Source organism: Gallinula chloropus (genome assembly GCF_964237585.1).
Source record: "Gallinula chloropus genome assembly, chromosome: 2".
NCBI lineage: Eukaryota > Metazoa > Chordata > Aves > Gruiformes > Rallidae > Gallinula > Gallinula chloropus.
In genome coordinates, this window is record NC_140086.1 from 134,577,154 (window position 1) to 134,600,225 (window position 23,072).

Below are 23,072 nucleotides of genomic sequence, written 5' to 3' on the forward strand. Positions count from 1 at the left end.
AAGTATTTTTTAATTGTATTTTTGAAGTTGTACTTTTTGACTCTATGTAAATTGTGGCCTGATTAGGAAAAGTTTATCAGAATGCCTAGCTGATATTGGGATCAGCTGTATCTTTCCAAGGTGAGTTGGTATTTTGACAAGTATTCTTAGAAATACACTGTGAATTTTCAAGTGATCTCATCTTCCAGATCTGCACTGTGTCTTCTTATTTCCTTACAGCAGTGTCAGCACTTTCCCCTCCTTTCCCCATTCTGCTTAAAATGGCCTATGGGTCTGACATATTGATCCCGCTTGGTACCATGTCTAATATTGATTTTATTCTCAATGGGACCATAGCCTGTCTTCAGACTTACTTTTTCTTTCATATCAAGATGATGTGTGATTGGGTTATTTGACACTAGAAGGCAACTGTGCTTGGTTATGATCAATACACTTGTATTCTCTGTTCCTCATCATTCTCAGTAAGACTACATTAGCAAATGAACCGTGAAAATGCTTCAACTACCTGTCAGGCAGTAGGAAAATCTTACTCCTGTTATTAGGCAATGTGTAGGTGCTCTGCTGGGCTCTTTATTAGATATACTGGACTACTATTCCTGTAGTACAAGTCCACTATAGCATGAAGTTAAAGTATAGAAGATTTTTGGCTGAAGGCATATCATGCTTCAGTTTATGTTTACTTTGACTTGTCTGCTTTGAGACACTTAAGAAAGTTGATCCAAATTAACTGCAAAAATAACATTAGGTAAACAAAATTAAACGTGTGTGAATCCTCTTATTCAGAATTAAAGTGGCTTTAATTCTATTTGTTAAGAATTTTCTCTTTCATTCTGAGTAAGGATACCCATAAAAATGCTAATACATTTTAAATAATCTCCTTCAAAGTCACATTTTAATTAATTTGGATTAATTCTCCAGTATTCCTATTTAGATTAGTCTTTTCCAGTGATAACTCACGTTATCACTAATAGTTCAGATACAGCCACTTTTGTGCTGGTGGATATACAGTGGTGTCAGAAGTAGTGGAAATTCAAAGAAGGTATCATCAGCAAGAAGAATTTTCCATTAGTCTTTTATGTGTAATACAAAATATGTTCTCAGTAACACTAGGCTCTCAGTAACTTCTAGTGTTTTGTCAGAGACAAAAAGGCTGTGTTAGGTTTTCAGCCACAGTTGGTGCTGCAAGACATCCTCACTGTGCCTCTGTGTGTATAGCAAAGGAACTGATGAAGTATATATATATATATGTATATATATATATAATTTTTTAACCTATTTCACAGATAGCCAAATGTACACTTGGGGGGGACTGTTACTGTGGCTGCTGCCATCACCACTACCACTTAAAAATCATGTATATAAATACAGGGAGAGCCGGAAAAACTTTTTCCATGTATTCTGGGTGAAAGGTATCTAATTTCATTTTTCAACCTGAGTAAACCTAGTCAAGTAAGAGACGAGATAAAGGAGTAGATAAAGTTTAGAAGTGGATGCCACAAAATGTGCTTGTTAAGGTCACAAAGAGAGCAGAAGTTTTTTCCACTTTTCTCATTCTCAGCAAGGTCAAGCACAAATAAGAAGTTTGCACTTTAATGGAAAAAAGTAACATTTTTTTTCTCCCAGACAAATCCCACAGATTACTGTATATTTCTAAATTAACATAGTTACATAGTAGTATTTTCTCGTACTGTTGTTTAATCTGGCCTTATGTGACATTTTAGATCAAACATTGTTTTCTGAATAAAGAAATGCAATTATTGTTTGAATAATATTTCTTTTTAGTTCTCTGTCAAATTTAGAGTGTATCTGCATGACTGTAATCCTGGTAGATGACTAATATCTGTGGTGCTACATATGTTCTATTACCAGTCATGAAAACAGGGTTACTGCAAGCATTAGTATTGTGTCTGAAGGTGTAAGTTCCTTATTTTTAACCAGTTACATCCAAAGAACATCCAGAGATGTTTCTTATCTGAAATAATTAAAAAAAAAGGTCTTTAAAATACCTTCTTCACATTTGTTTCAGAGTTGTCCCTTTATTGCTGTCATAATTTCAAAGTAAAGGAGTGTTATTTTGGGTTTGATAATTCCTGTAGCTGTTTTGGATAACGGTGCACCTTTACCTGGTGCATTATGGAATGCCGAACTGGATTTCTTAGCAGTGACTTGCTTATTTGTGTGAGTGAAACTTTGGATGAGCTTAAGGACAGGGAAGATGTTTTGGAACTGGAACTGTTTTATCTCTATAGCAGAATGCCTTTCACATCTTTTTAGCTTCCCTATAAACCGCTCACCTGCATTCTCTCTACATAGCTGCTAATATGCTGTTTTGTGGGGAAGGTTGGCAAACACATGCTACTTTTTAAGCTATAGCTGAGGTGCAGTAGTAGCATTTACTGGTTTGGTTGCAGAGGAAGACTTAAAACGCTCAGGTACTATGGTTAGGATTAGACTTCTGCATAAAGGTGTGAGTTCTTGAAGCCACTGTCTTCACACTCATCAAAATTTCTTTTCCTGTAATGTGAATACACGAGTAAAATTGCACATCATGATCATCAAGAAGTTTGCTTGTAAAATGTGCTGTTTCATCTCATTTAGGAACAGAAAATCTTAAGGTCATGTATTTTTCTTTTGTTTTGACATGCTATTAACCTTGATTTGAGAAATGCTGGATATTTTGTGTTTCTAAGCACCATTCTCTTTTTGTAAAGCATTTGTTCCTGTCATAATTTATTTTTCATTGCAAATGTTTGCTTAAAAGAAAAAAAGCTCCAAACCCACATTTTACGTTTTAGGATTATATTTTAAAAGGTATTCATGTCTTCCAGTATTTGGGTAGTCAAAGGGAGAGTAGTCAGTGGCCTTTTCTATATGTCACCCGTCTTGCGTGTGTAAGTCATGGTAAACTTGTAAATAAAATGAAGGTGTATATGCTTGTGGTAGCAAGTTTGTCTTCAAAAATAAATATATCTATGTTTATGAGATTCATCTTTTTTAATAAGGGAACAAAGTATAAAGTTTATACTTTTTCTTTTAATAAGGAATAGACTGAGTGATACTGCTTGATATTCTACAGAAACCAAAACAACAGTAAGTTTTCACACACAAATCACCAAATGAGTTTACAATCCTCAAATGTTTTCATATCATTAAACTATTAGACCAACTTTCTTTCATTTTTGCATAATGAACAGATGTGAGAAACTAGTGTATTTGTCTTCATTGAAATCAGTGCCATTTCTACTTAGGCTTCTTAGAAGAAAATGCCTTCACGAATATTAGCCATCAACTAATTAAGACATACTTAATTAAATGCAAATGCCACTTAGCAAAAGCAATTGAGAGAAAGGCATGTGATTAGGGAATTAGCAACTGATTTAACACTTGGAGGTACCAGGTCTACACCTAAGCAATAGAAATGATTGCAGAAACTTCACTTGGTAAGAATAATACAAGGGAAATAGAGACTATTTTTTCATATTGTATTTGCTTAAAAACTTTGGACTCAATGAAGTAGAATATGTTGAAAATATAAATTGCATGTTAATTTTGCTTTAAATTCAATAGTTAGGTTAAAATTACTTAAAAAAATTAAAATTTTTCAACCTACGTTATACAGAGAGGGTTTTGGACAGCTGGTCATTCAGGAACTAGGACAGAAAATAATTACGTAGAAGGTAACAGTGTGCTGCTGTTTTCAAGGACACTGTTATTTCACTGACTTTAAAGCTTATGGTTTGACAGCCTTTATCTTTGGAGAAGAAATGAATAAACACTGTCAAGATGTTATTAAAGCTGCTGGGGTTAATAAAACATTTGAAGTTCCCTAATGTCTATCAAAATATGTGGTATGTATGAGTACTGAATTGTTAGAAGAGCAAAAATTGGTCCGTCAGATACTGTTGCTTGTGGTCCTTTTTCTTCCTCCAAATACTCTTCAAGATTGTTGGGCTAAGCAAGATGCTAAATGATGAATTGAATGTAAATATTATTGTTTGCCCTCACCATGGTTTATTTGATTAGGTTTTCAAAGATTAACTCCTAAATTCTCCCTCCTGAAAAATCTGGGTCAGCCTTTCACAGTTATGTATGCATTTTAATTAGAGACATGTGCTTGCTATAAGAAAGACAGCTTTCCTTAGAGAGTTCTTGTATAAGAAAAAAAACACCCAAACCTAAGCAAAATTATTGCTAGAAAATAATTCAGTAATAGATTGAATTTCCAATCATCAATTCTGATGAATTCAAAGTAACATGTGGAGGTTTGAAGAAGACAAATAGAGAGCACCCAATCTTGCAAAAAGCTGGAAGTTGAATGAAAGTATTAAGGGCATCCACTTCTCCTTCTGTGTACCTCCTACTGCTACAGCACCATGGTTTCAAAGGAAAACTTAATTTGGTGTGCCAGTTCATGGAAGGCAGGCAGGATTTTTCCTTTTGTAGTGAACTTTGGGGACTGTTAATTGCTCAGTGATTTGAAAGGCAAGGAACAGTATTAGAAATTAAAATGATAGTGTTGGATTATCCTGGTGATTGATTGCTATCTGCTTATTAGTAGATATATGGTGTCTTAGCATCTGAAATAAAGAATAGGTTTGTGATAATTTTAATAGCTTTTCTGTAACTTGAAGAATTGTCCGTTTTGCACTAGACTGATCCGCCAATGTGTAGGGAAGATTGTTACTGATGGAAGCCTAATGTAGAACTTCAAATCTAGATGGCTTTGTATGTTTTCTTCTTCTTTCAGTGGTTTTCTGGTACTTAGGTTTTTTGATTTTTTTTTTTAGCATAATGACAACTGAACTCATCAATGCTTTTTCTATTGCATTCTAGTTGTAATGCTCTTGTAACTTTGAGGCAGTTGAATTTCAGACTATTTTCTTCCTTTTATCTTACCCAAGTTAAAATTAAAACAGACATTTAGACACTTCAGAATTGTAAGATTTTTTTTTTTATTAAAAAAAACCCCACCCCCCCCTCTTCTATTCAATCTATCTTTGTATATCTACAGGAACAATACAAAAAATGTAAAATTGTAGCACGTACAAACTTCCTAGTGGAGAAAGATAGGCTTTACTAAATATGGGTACCGAGAGTGGTTAAAGTTAGTTCCTTATGAAAAAAAGGACTGCAGACCTGGTTTTATGCATTTAGAATAGAGAGAGGCATGTTTTATTCTTGATGGACAGAGCCAATCCAGCAGCACTGACTCCTCAGCCTGATGAGGGAGCTAGCTTAAGGTCAGTTACAGATTCTCATGTGGGAAGAGCACACATAGGAGAATGGGTGGTAATTAAAGACCATCTGCCATTTCATCCTTTACAACCCATTGCACAGGAGGCAGTGCAATACTTTCCTGTTGATTATTTTTCTACACAAAAAAGGAAGAAAGCGGTAAATGGCAACCAGCAGAGCTCACAGATTGTAATATTGTGTCAATTAACTGCATTTTTTCCCTGCAACCTCCATGGTTAGAGGCATTAATGAAAGCAATTGAATAATAACAAGGCCTTCTCCACCCACAAACACCAAGAGCTTTAAAAATTGAGCTCTGGGGTGCCTTACCAAGTATTTCAGGTACTTACCTGAAATTACCTGTAGTTTTCCAATCGGTGACATACTGTGTGCCACCTCTGCTGCTTTACTGACAAGACAAGAAAACTGGTAAGGGGTGCATCAGCCAAGAAAACAATGAAAGGTCCAGGCAACTGTCAGTCAGGAAAAGTGATATAGCCACATAGACACTACATAATGTACACCTGAGTATGTATAACCACTACATCCAGATCATGCAGTGCTTTAAACTGTCAGCCTTTTCTATTCTTTTGTGTTTTTACACCTGCATTTTAGATGTGCAGTATTAAAACACTTGAATGATACGCTGTAGTTTCCTGTGGTCTGTTGTAATTAAAAGCAAGCTAATCATATGTGGCCACCAGGAGCTGCAAAAAAAGGATACTAGCATAACTGAATCTTTTTTTTTTTTCCCCTTGAGTTTCATATATACTAGTGAATTTGAACACCTTTGACAGCATAGAGTCTGAAGTCTGCATTTAACATTTAGGCTTAGTTGTTACTGTCATTGTTTCTTTTATGAACTTTAAAATATAACTTTAACTTTATAAATTTAAAATGACTCAATTTTAATGTTCAAAGCACTCTCTTGTTTTAATCCAATTTATTGTAAATTTATTGTTGATTTTTTGCTTGGTTTGTATACAGTTATATTTCAGCTTTTCAGAGACTGCAGCTACTTTCAGGTACAGGACTGAGACCAAGTTTGTTACCTTATTGTGTAGGGCCTCAGCATCATTTTTTTTCCCACTTGTTTTCTATGCCACATTGAATTTTGCAGTGATTTTACTGTTCTTTTGAAGGCTTTAAAAATCTTTGTCCTCTGTTAAGCATTTGCCTTTTCCATTTACTATAGGTCAGAATTTGACATCAGTTTTTTACTGTGCACTGAAGCATGCATCTTATTAAAAGATGCACAATAAGCAAGAGGATTTCCTTGTCTCTCTAGTGATACCAGGTCTGGGAATGCTTCCCATTGGAAAGCTCTCAAAGCATTTTACAAGAAACTTAAATATCTGACACATTTTACAGATAAGGAAAAAACCCCACAAAGGAGTGACATGATCAACTACATTAAACACAGAACCTAGGTCTTTTGCAGTGTAGCACAATCTTTAATATCTAAAACAAATTTTCAGAGATACCATATTTGCTTTGTTAATGTGGTAAAAAACAGCAGTGATATGAATGCAGTCTGATACTTATAAACAATTAGCCAGTTCCTCCTGTATGCTATTCACCAGCTACCTCTCCTAAATCTATAAAACTTTGCCTAGTAGTGGGGGGGGGGGGGTTGGGGGGGGCGGGGAGGGCGGCAGGCTGGGAGTTTTTGATTGGGGGATATTTTGTTTATTTCTGTGGTTTTTAGCAATTAAATCATTCAGTAGTTCACTAGTGGCTAATGTAGAGACTCTGCAGATTGTCTAGCTAGATCCAGCATAGCAGTTCACAGAAGAGAGGAAAGGTGATCTCCTTGGCATTCTGCACTGGTGATAGGAGTCTGTAAAAATCCTAGCAATGGTTGTAAACACTTTTTGACATTTTAAATCCTTAAAAAAAAATAAATCTTTTGCCTCCTGCCATTTCCACATGCAGTTGTTTTTAGCCCAAAACGTGCATCTGTGATATATAAGGGAAAGATCATTCAACTATATAGGCACTGTTTCTGAACGTGGATTATCACTAGATACCAGATTTTAAAGCAATCAACTGACAAATGGTGAAGAGTTTTCTTGACAGGAATGTCATGTCCTGTTTTTATCTTTCTTTTCTTTACTTTTTGTTACAGCATCACAAAATGATAGGGGTTGTTAGGGACCTATCACCTGCTCCACTCCCCTGCTGAAGCAGGATCACCTAGAGCAGGTTGCATAGGCTTGCATCCATGCAGGTTTGGAATATCTCCATAGAAGGAGAATCCACAACTTCTCTGGGCAGCCTGTTCCAGTGCTCTGTCATTCTCAGAGTAAGGAAGTCTTTCCTCATGTTGACATGGAACTTCTTGTGTTCCAGTTTGTGCCCAGTGCCCCGTGTCCTATCACTGGGCACCACTGAGAGTCTGGCCCATCCTCCTAGACATCTACCCTTCAGATATTTATAAATGTTGATCAGATCCCATCTCAGTCTTCTCTTTTTCAGGATAAACAGCCCCAGCTCTCTCAGCCTTTCCTCATACAAGAGATGCTCCAGCCCCCTGATAATCCTTGTAGCCCGCTGCTGGACTCCCTCTAGTATTTCCCTCTCTTTCTTGAACTGGGGAGCCCCAAACAGGACACCAGGTGTGGCCACACCAGGGCAGAGTAGAGGGGGAGGATAACTTCCCTCGACCTGCTGTCCACACTCTTCTTAATACACCCCAGGATACCATTGACCTCCTTGGCCATGAGGGCACACTGCTGGCTCATTATCTTGCTTAGAATATAAATATTTCAGGGAAGGGACTTTTGATTTGTGTATTTGGAATTCTGTCTTTGAGTTCAACATAAATGTAAACCTATAAAGTTCAAGTAAAATATTAAACTGCACAAGACAAACTTTTTCAAATGGAACTTTTGCTTTAGTCTTTAGTAGCTTTAGTCTTTACATTGGCATTGTTCCCAGTGCATGTTTGAGTGGTTCCTGGTAGTTGACTACACTATGCACTTTAAAGAGGAAGACAACAAAGGTCAAGTAGTTCATAAAATCATTAGTGAAATGTCAGAAGCAATTTAGTCTAAATAAAATATCTCCCTGAAGATAAGAAGTACCCATTATAAAACATACCTTTTAACTGTATATCTGTGCTGTTGAATTCATCAGACAAGAATTGGACAGTTGACAGAAACTAAATGGTAGTATGGAGTATATGCATAGTTTCTCTGTAAAAACAAAGGATAAAAGGGGGCTTTGATTTTTGGAGTTAGGGCAATTTTTTTATTTTGAAAAATAAACAGCGACTTGAGAGTAATTTAACACATTTTCTCATTGTGACACCAAATCTAACTTGAGTTTCAAGTTAACAACACCTTAGTTGACATGTGATAAATGAGCTTAATAAAGTATTGTATATTTAAATTTAAAAACCTTGGCATACTGCATTGTAACAGTAGTATTTCTTGCAAGGTCTGGAAGTATCCCAGCACTTTTCCTCATTGAGTTGTACCTGTTGATGGAACAATTTGAGGGTAAAGTTAAACCCTTTTCTAGCTCTTTTTTTTCTATTCTTTGGCAGCAAAGTTTGCAGTCTGCTTCTCCACCTTGTTCTTCAATCTGAACATGTGCCATTCTGATGAAACAGACAGGAATCCCTCCTGCGTTGGTGTCAGGATGTGATGACCTATGATACAAGAGAAGGAACAGTTGATCCAAAGATTGAGTCCAGTGAGGGAAGTAGATCTTGATGTGGGAGATCTATGAAGCCTTTGGCAGGGCTCAAATTTGTATTTTTAATATGGGAAAATACAGCTATTGAGACTGACTTGATCTCAAAGGTCTTTATAATTCAGATGATTGTGACTACTTTAGGCTATTTTAAAAGCATGAGCTGCAGGGCTTCCCTTAGTTTGCAGAGCCAAGGAAGATTGATGTTTGCAGTTCTGTTGTGCCTAAAGATTCTGTATGAATAAAATATTTGACACTGGTTAAGGGGTATAATATTGGATAGATGGCCCTCATTTCTTCCTCTTTTTATAAAGAATTGGGTCATTAAGTCTGTGACTCATGATATGTTACTAGTATTGAAGAACCTCCTACTTTCACAAACTCAGTTTATCAGAGGTTCTTATTTGAGAGATTTAAGACTCTGTAAACCTTGGATGACAGAAATTAAGTCTCTGTTTAGACTAGTGTTTGATTAATTTTATTATTGTATTATGCAATAAAAGCCTAATTTGAGGCTTGGGTAAAGCAGTGTTTATAGATCTTTGGCTTCATTTACAGCTTTCACAGTGCTCGCTGAATTAGCTTTTCAGAATCCAGGTGTCAGTTATTAACAGTCTGATGTCTTTATCATTAAATTATATAGTATTTAATAATTATTTCTAACATATTTTGTTGTATTGCAACTTACGTTCATTGCAACTCTTGATGAGGCATTCTTTTGTTGACATTAGCTACTAAACCAAAAAGGGTTGACGTGATGGATTGTAGCAAGTGTAATGCTATAGGCACTCCTGTTCAGTCCCATTGAGATGGCATGTGTTTCAATAATGTTTCAGTAGATGAATCATAGTTCAGCAGAAGGGGTTTTGCCCTAGTACAGCAAGAATCATATAATGCAAAAGGCATTCAGGTTCTATTAAGATGTTATGCTTTTCAAAAAACCTTAAAAAAGAATAATTTCATGTTTATGAATGGGACTGACTCTTTCCATGCCCTGATTGTATGAGATTAATAGGGCCTCATAAGTTCAGTTTGATCTTGGATGCAACTTTTTCAGGGCTCCTTGTAACTGGCATTACATATTGGTCTACTGCTCAGTTCCTGGTTGCAAGCACTTTCTGTAATTGGTTTGTATGAGAACAAGGCTATAACTCTAAAACAGTGACTGCAGACTTCTCCCTCCTCGTTCATGTTTTCCATCACCTACTCCAAAGTAAAGATTTATCCTGCTGCTTTTGTCCCTGTCAGTGAGGCTTAATGACCTCTGAATGTGTGGTCATTAGTTCATTCCTCACTTAACGGATATTAACTGGAAATAATATGTCACCTTACAAAACTAACCGCTTTGCGATTAGGGTGCTGTTCAGACAAATCTTGGACATGGTGCTCCCATGATTTCCTTACTGAAAATAAAAGCAGCCCTGCCACTTAAAGGCTAGTTAGTATTTCATTAAACAATTTGTACCAGCCTGGATCTTTTTATTGTACTGAAATATGTGCACTGATGTGACAGAATACAAATGCATAGATCTTTTTGTATTTCCATGACACAAAGAGTGATGGCTCTGGCTTGGCTAGCAAATGAAGATCTTTCTAACCAAACAAAACTCGGAATGCAGCTTACTGAACACTCTCCAGGTTTTGATGCATAGCTGCAATTCAAAGGATGAATTCTGGGTTATAAAACTGAGCTGGAAGTGAGACTACTTTTCCATTTCTCCCACTAACATGGATGAAGACTCAGTGATTAATGCATATGCATGTCCGTGTTTACAGATTTCCATAGGTTTAGTGTTCACTCTGTTATTCACATAAGGATTTTCTGTGGAATCAAATACGTATTAAAAAAAAAAATAAAAGCCTAAAGACCACCCAGGCTGGCATTCACTTCAGCAGAATATCGAATTAAACTTGGTTTAAGCATGTTCTTCTATAATCAAGGCAGAGGAGACAAGTCATTTTAATAAAAAATCTATTTACCTTGTTTATATAGAAGAACAGAATCTAATTTATTTGTGTGCCCATCTGGACTAGATTGCTCATTTTAAGTTAATTTAACAAATGATAGACTGCTACTGGCCTTTTCTTTCCCAGGAGAAGAGGTTGACAGGCAGCTGTGTAGAGATGCTATCTACCCAATCCCGGTTGTCTGCGAAGCTCCATGCCCAAAGGACTGTGTGCTCAGCATGTGGTCTGCATGGTCCTCCTGCTCACACACCTGCTCCGGCAAAACCACAGAAGGGAAGCAGATGCGTGCCCGCTCCATTCTGGCTTATGCAGGTGAAGGTAAGGTCGCATATTCTTGCAGACTCTTGTTCGATTGTGAATTCTCAACTGTCTGTGCAATGTCAAAATGATTTCTTGAACAACATATTTTTAGGTGGAGTGGTGTTTTTTTTCAAATATAGAAAAAAAAAATTAAATACTTATCCTACATTTAGTTGTGGTAGTTAAAGCTGTTTTAAAGAGGAGATTTTATTTTGTTTATTTTGTTTAAAGTTTTTTAATTAGTCTGCATATTAATATTTTTATTTTTAATATATGGTTTTCCCATTTTCTATTAGTATGCAAAGATTTTTCCTATTTGTATGAAAGATCCTTACAGAAGTTTATTAGCCACCCTAGCTATAATTGCGGTCCAATTTGGAAGGAAATAAGTATGAATGCTGAAAAGATTATAGAGTTTCAATGGGCTAAAATGCTAACAAATGGCTTCTGCAGCTTCTTTGCTCAAATTGGTAGCTAACATTACCCCATCAACATTTTAACTCATAGTAAGACTTTGGTTTTATCCTGCAAATCCTCGCTCCTGTGAATGGTTTCCATTCGTGCAAATAGTGTTTGTGCAATGCCTGCAGCATGTGCAAGCTGAAAGACATAGCTGGAATATAAAGAAGAAGAAAAAGGTTTTAGATATAGGTTCATGTCTGTTCTTTTTTTTTCCATGCTTCCTATAAATGGTTTAATTTTGTTTTGTTCTTAAGGTTTTTTGGGGGGAAGCGATGGCAATAGAGCTCGTGTTCTATATATAATAGCAAATGTGTGGTTCTGAAGGGGCCATGGCAGGTGTGCCAGAGTCTAACTGGTAAAATTCCTTGTGTAACACTGGCAGCAAAGAGTTCTTGGAAATGCTTACTGATGCATATTGCTGTCAGAAATTTAAACTTCTACACAAAAGGGTACGTGTGTGTTTTAATTATTTTTTAAAACTTTAAAGAATTTTATTACTTCAGAGTTCAGATGAAATTTTGCTGAAAAGTGAAACCTGTAAACTATACGAGTAATGAATCAGAATATCTGTTCTGAGAAATGGAGAAAGAAAGGGACATGCTTCACCATACACAAAAATGCTTCTCTATTTTCAAACACAGTTTGATGCTAAAAGAATACTGTGTATTTAATGTAATTCAGGTCATTGTTAAAAGTATATTGCAGAGCAGACACGCTCAACCTTTTCCTGAAAGGGACCTTTGCTACAAGTGTAAGAGGCAGTCAGGACTGTACTCATTTTAGTAGGTGATTCACGTAGTAAATTACTCAGATGGGTCTATGTATCAATATAGAAATGTTCTTAAAATTGGAAACAACATTAGGTTTCTGTTGTCCCTTTTTTTATAGTGTGTCGAATGCACCCATTTTGATGGAAATACAGAGTGACATTTTCAGACGTCTTCATGTACTTTTTGCTTTTTCATATGCATATGCCTTTTTACCAGAGACAGAAATATAACATACTGCCAAGCATGCCACTGAAGTCAAAAGCCTAATTGTTACAGAAAATGTTTCCACCTTTTTATGCTTCTTTTTAAAAAGTACCCATTTGATTCTGACTTTGAAACCTGCAGCTTCTTGGAATAATTTACAAGGCTGCAGATACAGCAAAGCAGTTAAGCGTAAGCTGAGTTTCAGGTGCATGAATTTTATTTGAGTAGAGCAATGGTCAGAGCCAGCACTGAGTGGTCACAAAGACTGGTAAGTCTCAAACCACACAGGTAGTAGTGAAGAAGATCCTTAAACTATCGCTGAGAAAGTCAGCTCATTACCTAGATATTGTAGTGCTTCAGCTTTGCTTGAACCCTGACCTCTTCACCACTGTTCTGAGATAAGGTTATTTTGTGCTTTTTTTAAGGGTAGAAGCTGGTATGTCTACCTGGCTTATAGAAATTCACTTGTGTCTTGGTCAGATATCTTCAAAAACATTCTCCTTTGCACTCTGTACAAACTCCAGAGAGTAAATATATATAAATAAATAATAAGAACCTTACAAGTCTTAGCAAATCATTACAACGCTAGCTGGAAGGTACTTTTCACTTTTGCTTGTATTATATTCAAAAAGTATCAGTTCGGCTTTTATTTCTTATGCGTCACTGAAATTAGAGTTGTGGCCATCTTTCTCCTCATATGTCTCTTATACTTTTTACTCGTTTGCTGAATGACAAATAATCAAACAACTTTCCACCTCCAGAACTGCACATCAGAGATCAGCAGTGTTCCCAAAACATAAAATGTTGATTGTGTAGTTGGTGCTGGGAGGTCACTTTATATTCTATCAGTTCTATTCGGAGCTTATAAAAAATGCACATTACTGTTGATGAGAATTCTGTAAACGTCATATACAAAAATCTCAAGTCTCATAAATGTGGAGCTAGTAATTCCATTTATGCATTAAAACTGAGTTCTGAAAATAGCTCTCAGTTCTGTTCAGGTGAATGGTCCCACAGATGTTCCCTTTTGGATTTTTGAACCTTTCCTTGAACAGTTGGTACAAGACATAGACCAGGTTAGGTAAGGCGTTTCAAAGTAATTCCTATATAATTTAGCCATGATATTCGAGTTTTTATTTAGAACACAGTAAATAAAATATATTGTACATAAATATACACAATTTTTATGATCCCAGGATTGGACACTAATTAATGAAAGAATGTGCAAGTCTGTTGCCAATATATGAATACAGCTAAACTCGGATTCTAAGATGATATAAGGAGTCTAGGTTTATCACTGTGAGATCACATGCATCCTCCTGCTGGTCATGGAGAACTCTGTCTACAAGCCTGTCAAGATCAAAGCATCACAGGCATTTGCATACAGACTGAGTATTGCAATCCCTCAAAATACTTGAACTGCTTAGTTCTTGTTCACTGGGGTACTTAAACCCGAATATTCCATTGAATTTTCTGAGGGTCTGTAAACACATTTCATAAAATAAGTTCTCGATGGATTTTTGATGGATTCTTATCAAAGTATTAACTGTGATTGTTCAGTTTCTCTTGTCTTTGAAATAACAAGAATATAGGTGGTTTTAATGTTAGCAGATGACTGTCCATGATAGAGCTGTCATTACACACTTAAGACCTTATTTTTCTTCTTATTTCCCACCTATTTATGCTGCTGAATTGGTTTGAAAAAAACATCAAGTTAGCATAACTAGCCACCAGGAAGCAGCCACAGTACAATCAATTTTCTTGGATGACTTAGAATAGGAATAATTCAGCAGTATTATGATATTCCTTGGTGACAAGAATACCTTCACAGGAAAAATTGAAGCCATATGTAAATTACAGTAGTGACAAAGTTTTCTAATGAGCTCTGGGATATGACTACCCCTCCAGCACTGCACTGACTTCTGCTTAAGCCAGGAGCTGACCTCGGCTGTACGCCCTCTCATCAGCATTTCCTCATTCAGAACAACACCTCTGCAGCATGGTCAAACCATATGCTGCAGAGCCTCAGGCACAGTGTGGTTATGCACATCTGGGATGGGCTTTTTTACTTGCGTTCAATGGGGGGAGAAAGAGGAGTCTCTTTCCTCAAGATAAAGACTTTCTGCTGTTGGTGAGATGACTCCATGTGGAAACAAGTGTCACAATAACCACTTTTGATATCTTTTCTGAGATCATTGTCCTCAGCTTGAAGGTTTGAAAGATAAAGTGATTTATAAATTTGCCTGTCTGTGAGCCTGCCTGCAGTGGTAGCTCATTTGTGTCACTGTCAAATACATCTTCATGATACAGTAAGAAACTCAGGAAAGTCATTGTCTCAGAATTTAAAATGACAGCAGAGGACATAATGATGTTACCTGTAGATCAGATAGTTGGTCTGCATAAGTCTAGTAAAAGCATCATATACAGCTCAGCCTATCTCTGTTGAATGTTGGGTTTGTCTTTTTTTGTTTCATTTTCTGTTAAATATTTGTTATTTAGTAAATCTTATATATTTAGTAAATCTTATATATTTAGTAAATCTTACATAATTAGTGTTACATTCTAAGTCTGCTTGACATAGGCCATGATCTGAGACTAGAAAGTACTAAATGAGTCTTAATATTTTAGTAAATAGTAGATATGTGGATTGATTCAATATGGATTATCCAGTGCCATGGATTGACACTGTCAAATCAGTGTCATGCAGCTTAACACAAATAAATTTGGATACATTCCAAGTTTTATCAGTAGTAAATGACCGGTACTGATCTTGGAAAAGTAAAGATAAAAAAACCCCACAACAAGTCAAATGCAAAGAAGAAAATAATCTGATTGCAGAGTTTAATTTAGGAAAATCAGAGTGAAGGATGATTTTCTTTGAAGTATTTTGTTAGGGCAGGGATGTGTACACATGGCAAGGATTTATTGTAGCTATTGTGTGTTCGTAAGTTAGACAAGTATAGTGCCAGAAGGACTATTTAGTGTGACCTCATATATTGCAGACTAATAAACATCAGTGAGTTAGATAGCATAGATTATCAGTTGTCCATCTCATCAGGTATTCTGCTTGGCAGGAACCAATAGCTCATACTTCTCATATATCTGCAATGTTGATTTACTGAATGTGTAAGGAATAGCTGAGTCAAAGCAGTTTCTTCTCAACTCTAAGCAAATTATGGTTGATATGCTTTAATATTTTATTTCTCTTAAAATTCCAATGCACTTTGACTTCATAGTTGCAGAATAGGAATTATATTTAGGGATTTTTAATGTTTACTCACTTTCACTTGGTTTGGTTTTAATTTGTTTGTTTTCCTATTTTGAAATAACAGTGCTTGGTAGTTAAATCTGAAAGTTTAGACTTGACTATTTTCCCAGAAAAGACATATTTTAAAGAAAACAGGAATTTTCATGAGTTTTAACTGATTTCAGTTGAAACAGGAATAAAAAAAGCAGTTAGTTTTTGAACCGGAGTACCTGAACTTTCAGGTTAGATTTGCAGTGAGCTGCCATTTGCATTTGAAGGTGAGACAGAGAAGAGCACATTACTGTGTTTCCCCTTTTACTCAGGAGCCCCTCAGTTCAGATTCCTGCCTGGAATCTCCTCTCAGAGACAGGACTTGAGGACAGACCTCTTATCTCCCACAATGTTGTATATTATAGGACAGGTCAGTTGGGTTTCTATAACTGACATGGGAGTGTGATTGTCTTCAGAACTGGAACAGGAGATCTGGACCAAGAGGGCAGTCCCTGTTCTTATGTTATCAGTTTGCAGGTACTGACCAAGCCCATCTTCAGGAAGTGCAGCTGCATTGAGTGCCCACCTCATTCCTAAGGCCTGGAAGAAATGAGTAACGCTGTCTAGGTTCCAAGATACTATCCTAATATTATCCTAAATGATTTAAATTATCCTAAATGCTTTGAAAATATCAAATATTTTGAAATGTGGGAGTTATCAAGACAGTGTCACAAAAAGACTTGTAAAATCCAATCCCTGAATATCCTAGAGCAAGATATCTTGCCCATTACCACCTCCAAATCATGCAGAAAAGCAATCTAAGCATATGACAATTCTGTTAAAGCATTTAAGAAAACTATCCACATTCTACTATCTGCTATCCACTATTTTATGAGTAATATGTCAAGCTAGCCTTTCCTTTCAAGGTGTGCTTTGCTTAGCTGTCCAAAACCAAGAAGAAAAACTTCAGCTCCAACTGTCTTTTGTACCTTGAAATGAACATTTTTAGTACTGCCAAGCAGTTATGTACAGCCATCTAGTCATGTGTTATGTAAAATGTTTTTAGTGTTGTATTTCCCTTTTTCATGTATTCTGGTAAACTGTCTGTTTTATTTTTTTCCTGTGATATTCATTTTTATATTTCTGTCAAATTTGTCCTGGTCTGGTGTAATGCTCTTAAAGATGAGCAGCCCTGATCTTATTACCCCTACGCAGATGTTATAAAAGGCATCTCTAACTGCGAGTTTTCCAACCCCTTCTGCTTTTCTGTACTATTTTAATTGGAGAGAGCAAGGGAATGCTATTTTCCTGTGCAGAATGCCACACTGATTGGTAAATAAACAGTACATTTTTTTGTGTTACAAAGATTTAGTACTACTGATGGTTGTTTTATATTTCACTACTGTTATTTCCTCATTTTGTTGATCCTTTATTTTATTTTTTTTTTCAACTACTGATTTCCTCTGAGCGGAGCTGGATTCCCACTGAGCTGCAGACATTCATGCCCCAATGTTTTTCATTTACAAGTCAATGTCACTCTCATTTTTTCCCCTGAATATACATTCTTGCATCCGCTGTCAAAATTGAATCTAAATTGTCACTTTATTCTCAAATGCCTTAGGAACTGGTGCTTATGGTATCCATTCCTGAAGAAACATTTCTTTCTACATGTTCCCCTTTAATTTATGAATTTGCTTAACTATTTCTCTTGTATTTCTTCTTGAGCTAACATCAGGTGAAAATAATTAATTTAATAACCTTCTTTATCTCTTCTAAATTCTCCTTTTTTAACCCTCGTGCTGGAGGAACATATCTAGGCTCCTCATATGCACCAGCTTTCTCTCCCATGCCAAATAATTTGAGACTTTTTCTATCTGTGGAAATTTGTTTTTCTTTTTCAAAATACACTCACTTTCTTGCTTACATTCCTGTCTGGTGCTGCTAGATTATTCTTTTTTATTTCCTGAAGGAAGTTGCTTGAATAACTTTTGGAAGCATACTGCAAAACACTTTTTTTGCCATTTGACTTTTTTGACTTCTTTTTTTTTAGGAAAATGCATGTGATATGTCCTGGTGCTGTGCATATTGACATATATTTAAAGCAAATCTGATAGACTCAAGTTGTATCCATTCTAAGACAGAACTGATTCACTTTCAGTCAGTGTTTATTTACATTCACACATTTTTAGATTGTTTCTAATTCGCCCCTGCAAAAGTTAAGATTAGCTCATTTTTGGCATGACATCTCAGTTAATATGATGTTTACTGTTTCTTGGTTACATCAATATTTTTAGCCCATAGTCAGAAATTCAAATTATCTCTATGGAAACAATGTGAGAATTTGGATTTTGTCCTGTGGGTTCACTGGAATGGATCTTTCCTCATGTTTGCTGCAGATCTGTACGTTCTTCAAAAGTAACTTGGGTTAGTTTGTGACATTTGGCTTACTTGTGCTGCAGTACTTGAAGTATCCATTGTTTCTTATTAGAAATAAGAAACAATATTCTTATTAGAAATAAGAAACAATAGATTTAGTCATTTAGATTTTGTCGTTTGTTTAATTTCTTTCATCAATGAGTTCTTAAATACGCTTCCCTCTTGCATGTCTGTCTATCAGGCCAGAGGTCAACCTGAAGTTCAGCAGTGGGATAAAAAGGCTAATATGCTCCCTGCTATGTACTTGGTGTGAGCATACATTTTTCTTTTCAGTGAAAAGCAAAGTATAGCTCATCTGCTCTAACTAATAAAAAGGTCTTCTTTCAGTGATCTTTCTTACTGTTCTTGACTTTTAGGAATGACTAAAATATTATTTAGATTTCCTCTGGCTTTCTGTCCTCTGGAGATAGGAGTCCTTGTGTAGGCCATGAATGTTTAAGTTAATTCTTGAACCTAGATTCGGTTTAACTAGTAACATGACAGATTTAGGAGATGTGCTGTCTCCTCATAGTGCTAGACGTCTAGTAGCCTATGATTAAGTCTAGTAGGAAAGACCACTTATCTGCTGTGGATGATTGGGAGGATAGATTAGTTTTTAAGTGCTTGAATGTAAGAAACTAAGCATTTGAAACTGGACACAACAAAGGTAGCATTGTCTGAGCTTTTCTTCAGAATTATTGTCACATGAATGCATTCTAATCTTTACCTGCAAGGGTCTTTGTTATCTCAATCTGGACCTGAAATGGCCAGCTGTGCCATCTTCTTTGGTAATTACGTAAAATGGATAAATATCCACTGGGAGCCGGGACAAGAGCTCCAAAAATCTTTTTAATTGATCCATGAATTAGACACAAACAGTGGTCTCTACACATGCATAAGGAGAATATTTAAACATTTCTTCTTCCTGGAGGCTTCACACTACCTTATATCTGTCTTGCAGTCACTTTTAGAGAGTCACAAAATAAAAAGGTTGTGGATTACTCCAAGCACATTAGTGTGTTATAGATGTTATGATTATTTTGGCATCTTTATTGTACACATTTACCTTTATTATCCATGTACATTCTGCTGCTTATTGACTGAAATTTGTCAAAGTTCATATTGAGTAAATGAGGGAAAAGGAACATTTCTTTCATGCAAAGTGATATTACATAACTAATAACATTTTAAAGTGTTGAGGATTTCTTAGTTGTTGGGTTTGGGGGGGGGGGGGTTGTTGTTGTTTTTTAAATAAAGCACTTTATTTCCTTCCATTGCATGAACTTTTGCCCTGTTTTATTGTTCCAGGAGGAATACAGTGTCCAAATAGTAGTGCTCTACAGGAAATGCGCAGCTGTAACGAACACTCTTGCACTGTGTATCATTGGCAGACCGGCCCTTGGGGACAGTGCATAGAGGATACGTCTGTCTCTGCTTTCAACTCCTCTGCCAGCTGGAACGGGGAGGCCACCTGTTCCGTGGGGATGCAGACAAGAAAGGTCATCTGTGTGAGAGTCAACGTGGGACAAGTGGGCCCAAAAAAGTAAAGATCTTAAAACATACCTTTGTTTTGTGATTATCTTTGCATTTTTAGTGCTCTGTATTTTCATCACTAATGCCTGCATGCAAAAACAAAAAGTTCCCCCTCTTTATGTTCTTACGAGAGAACAATTCATCTTTTAAAAACACAAAACTGAAGCTACAGAAGGATGATAAAATACCTTTCTCAATATTGATTATGATATTTGCAGTGGTAATTTTGCCAACAGCTGACCGACTGCTAAATCCACTTGGCTCCTTGCCATGATCAGGTCGAGTCGAGATCAAAGTCTTGATGCATGTGTGTGGGGTGCAGTGCAGCACCATTTCCGAGATCATTGTGGTACCTCCAAGCAAGCAGTGTGCCCTATAGAGGAGTGCAGTTCCATCCAAAACTACTGTTTTGGGTATAAACACAGTCCAGCCCATGTAAGTGCTTCTTCTCAGAAGTAGATTGGGAAAGTCAAGTATAGTACAGCTCTGACAGGACATTAATTTGAAACATTGGTTTGAAGATTAGTTTGACAACTTTATTGAGGTTTTTTCCGCATATACATGTTTTACTAAGAGATCCCTTTGGTCCAGTGATTTAATTTTGCAGTTCAATATATGACCAGGGTTAAATACAGATTAGCAGCTAGTACAATGCGTTTGGTAATTTCTTCATACAGTTTGGCAGTCTGTAAATATATCCCACTGGGGACAGATTCAAATCTAGAAGACCTGATAGCAGAAGTCGTTTAGAAAGTTAACGAGGCAGCTAGTCTCGCACTAAATATTTTCACTGTGTCTGCCATTTGTTGCTTTATTCAGCTGTAGACTTGTTCCTAATTTACTTTAAATGGAAATATGGGGAATAATGCCAGCACATTCAGTAATCTGAATTGTTGTGTATCTTCATTAAGTTGCTGTTCTGTTCAGTCATCATACCATGGTATCTTTTGTTTGGTACTCATTTTACATTTTAAAAACCTCTAACGATTTATCTTCCCTTTTAAAGCCCTTTTAATATGCTGTTAACGTCTCTGCCTTTGATTTGACCCTAAAGTTTTGGAAGGGGGGCTGTTTTGTTGTGTTGCAAATGAATCCTGTGAAAGGAGGAAAAAAATTCTTGGTTGATCCTTCAAATTGTCACATTAAAATCATCAAATCGTTTTTAAAGAACCAGACATTTAACATGAAAATGTAAATAGGAACCTTGTTTTAAGCTTCCCTTAATAAAAAGGATTACTGTGGTATGATAAAATCAATATTATTTGCCTTCTCTACCTCACAAGTTACAGACTTCAGCTTGTATCTCTTCTGTTTAATTTGACCTTGAGTAAGGACTGCAAAAAAAAAAAAAAATCAATACCTCACTTTAAGCCACGTATGCTAAATACAAACAATATAAAAGATAGGAACGGTGTTCTAATTGATCTAATTGCCTTGTCCAAGGATCTGAAGAGGAATTGTAATGCTCAGTACTCCTGAAAGATGAAGTTCTCAATGAAACAGTGAATGTATGTAATTCAGATTTTTGTTATAAATCCTGTTGTTCTTTAAGGAAAAAGCTATTAGTAAGCCAACATTCAATACTTTTCAGAAGCATTTGGAATCTTAACCTTAGAGAAAACTTCTGAAAGTTTAGTCAGTATATGTGATTGGTGGCAGATGTTTTTTGAAAGTGTATTTGACCATACATAATACATGCATTCATGCATAATCTGACTTAGTAAATCACATAGAAATAGGGCGCAATTTCCCTTAAAAATGTAGAGTTTATGGAGAGGCAATGGAGATTTATGTCATTATAACATTTCATAGTCTTTCATGTTGGTACTTCAAGGCGAGAAATGAGGAAAGTTGTAATTATAAGAAGCCACCAAGAAGTTGGTGCTGGTTCACAGTAATGGATCATACTCTGAGAAGTTTATGTGAATTGGCAGGAAAATGCAGAGGCAAACAATGGAAATAATGAACTAGCAAGTGTTATTGCTGAAGGACATGTTCCTGTAAAGCGCAACTCAACTTTCCTTCTCCTTTCCCCTGCTTCTCCTCCCACACTCACAGATGTAGTTCTCCACTGGCCATGGAGACCGCATTTTCTCACTTGGTCATCATTAGACTTGTCTGTGCTCCCTTCAGCCTGGCAAGAAAGGTGCCTCCCACAAGCCAAGCTTATCCAATCCAAATATAAAACTGATCTATCATCTCTCTGGTCCAAGATGCCCAGGAGCCACAAGAGGAAAAAGCTAGTCATAGCAATGTTTTTCTGCAGTGAGCCAAAAGCTCTAAAATATAGATGTGATCTTTTTCTTACCTCTTTATATAATCCTCTGGCAGTACACATTTTGTGCCTTTATAGGGCAATAAGAATTTTAAAATTATTTTAAAGACTTGTGGTACTTCTGCTAGAATTATTGCATCACTCTGAAAACAAGTATTGTAGCATAGAGTTGTTTGTCCTTGATGAAATAATAGCAACACAGAATGGGGGAAAATTACTTGGGTTAATGAGCCCCATATGTGGCAGTCCAGTAACCCCTTTTGTATGCTGATCAAGCCTCTTCCTAAACAAGCAAGGTTTTCTGTCCTGACTAACAGCCTTTCATGCTCTCATTGATCTGGCAGTATCAAATGGTTTTCTGCTTTCTGTCCTAATCCTGGCCAGTTTATACCTATTTGTTCCGGGGCTAGCAAGGTTCCTTAGTTTAAATATATCTCCTTCTAGATTTTCTGGTGAATTTATGAAGAGCTAAAAATGTATTTTGCTGAGCTAGATTAGATGTTTTTTCTTCATAATCATTTGGAAGCTTGAAAATAACACTCAAAAGGCAAAGTCTGGGAGGGCAAATAAGGAATCGTGATTGATTTTAACTTTTTTTTTTTAGTTAAATCCCCAGGTGTAGAATGCATCACACTTGGCTTGCTTCCACCAGCTACATTTAAATCCTAACAGTTTTTATTTTGGAGCTCAATCCTGGTGAATTCTGGCAACTAGCACTCCCCTCCTGTGCCCATAGGCATTCAGTACCTCTTGCGATTCACAGTTTCACTGCAGAATGAATGTTTATTTGATAATATTTCTTTTTCTTCTTTTTTTTTTCTTTCCTTTTCTTTTTTAGGTGCCCTGAGAGCCTCCGACCAGAAACAGTGAGGCCTTGCCTGCTTCCCTGTAGGAAGGACTGTATTGTGACTCCATTCAGTGACTGGACGTTGTGTCCTTCTTCATGTCAAGAAGGTAATTTTATCCATTGTGT

General features: G+C 36.4%; 1 protein-coding gene across 1 annotated transcript in view; it reads left to right on the forward strand.

Annotated features, from left to right (window-relative positions):
* The window catches only part of THSD7A (thrombospondin type 1 domain containing 7A), a gene marked incomplete at both ends in the record, with an annotated part of 276,654 nt that overhangs the window by 191,655 nt on the left and 61,927 nt on the right, over positions 1 to 23,072 (forward strand). The window contains 3 exons of the mRNA XM_084260677.1: positions 11,029 to 11,220; positions 19,600 to 19,834; positions 22,938 to 23,053. Coding sequence (XP_084116803.1) covers positions 11,029 to 11,220; positions 19,600 to 19,834; positions 22,938 to 23,053 — 543 coding nt within the window. The remainder of the gene's footprint in view (positions 1 to 11,028; positions 11,221 to 19,599; positions 19,835 to 22,937; positions 23,054 to 23,072) is intronic.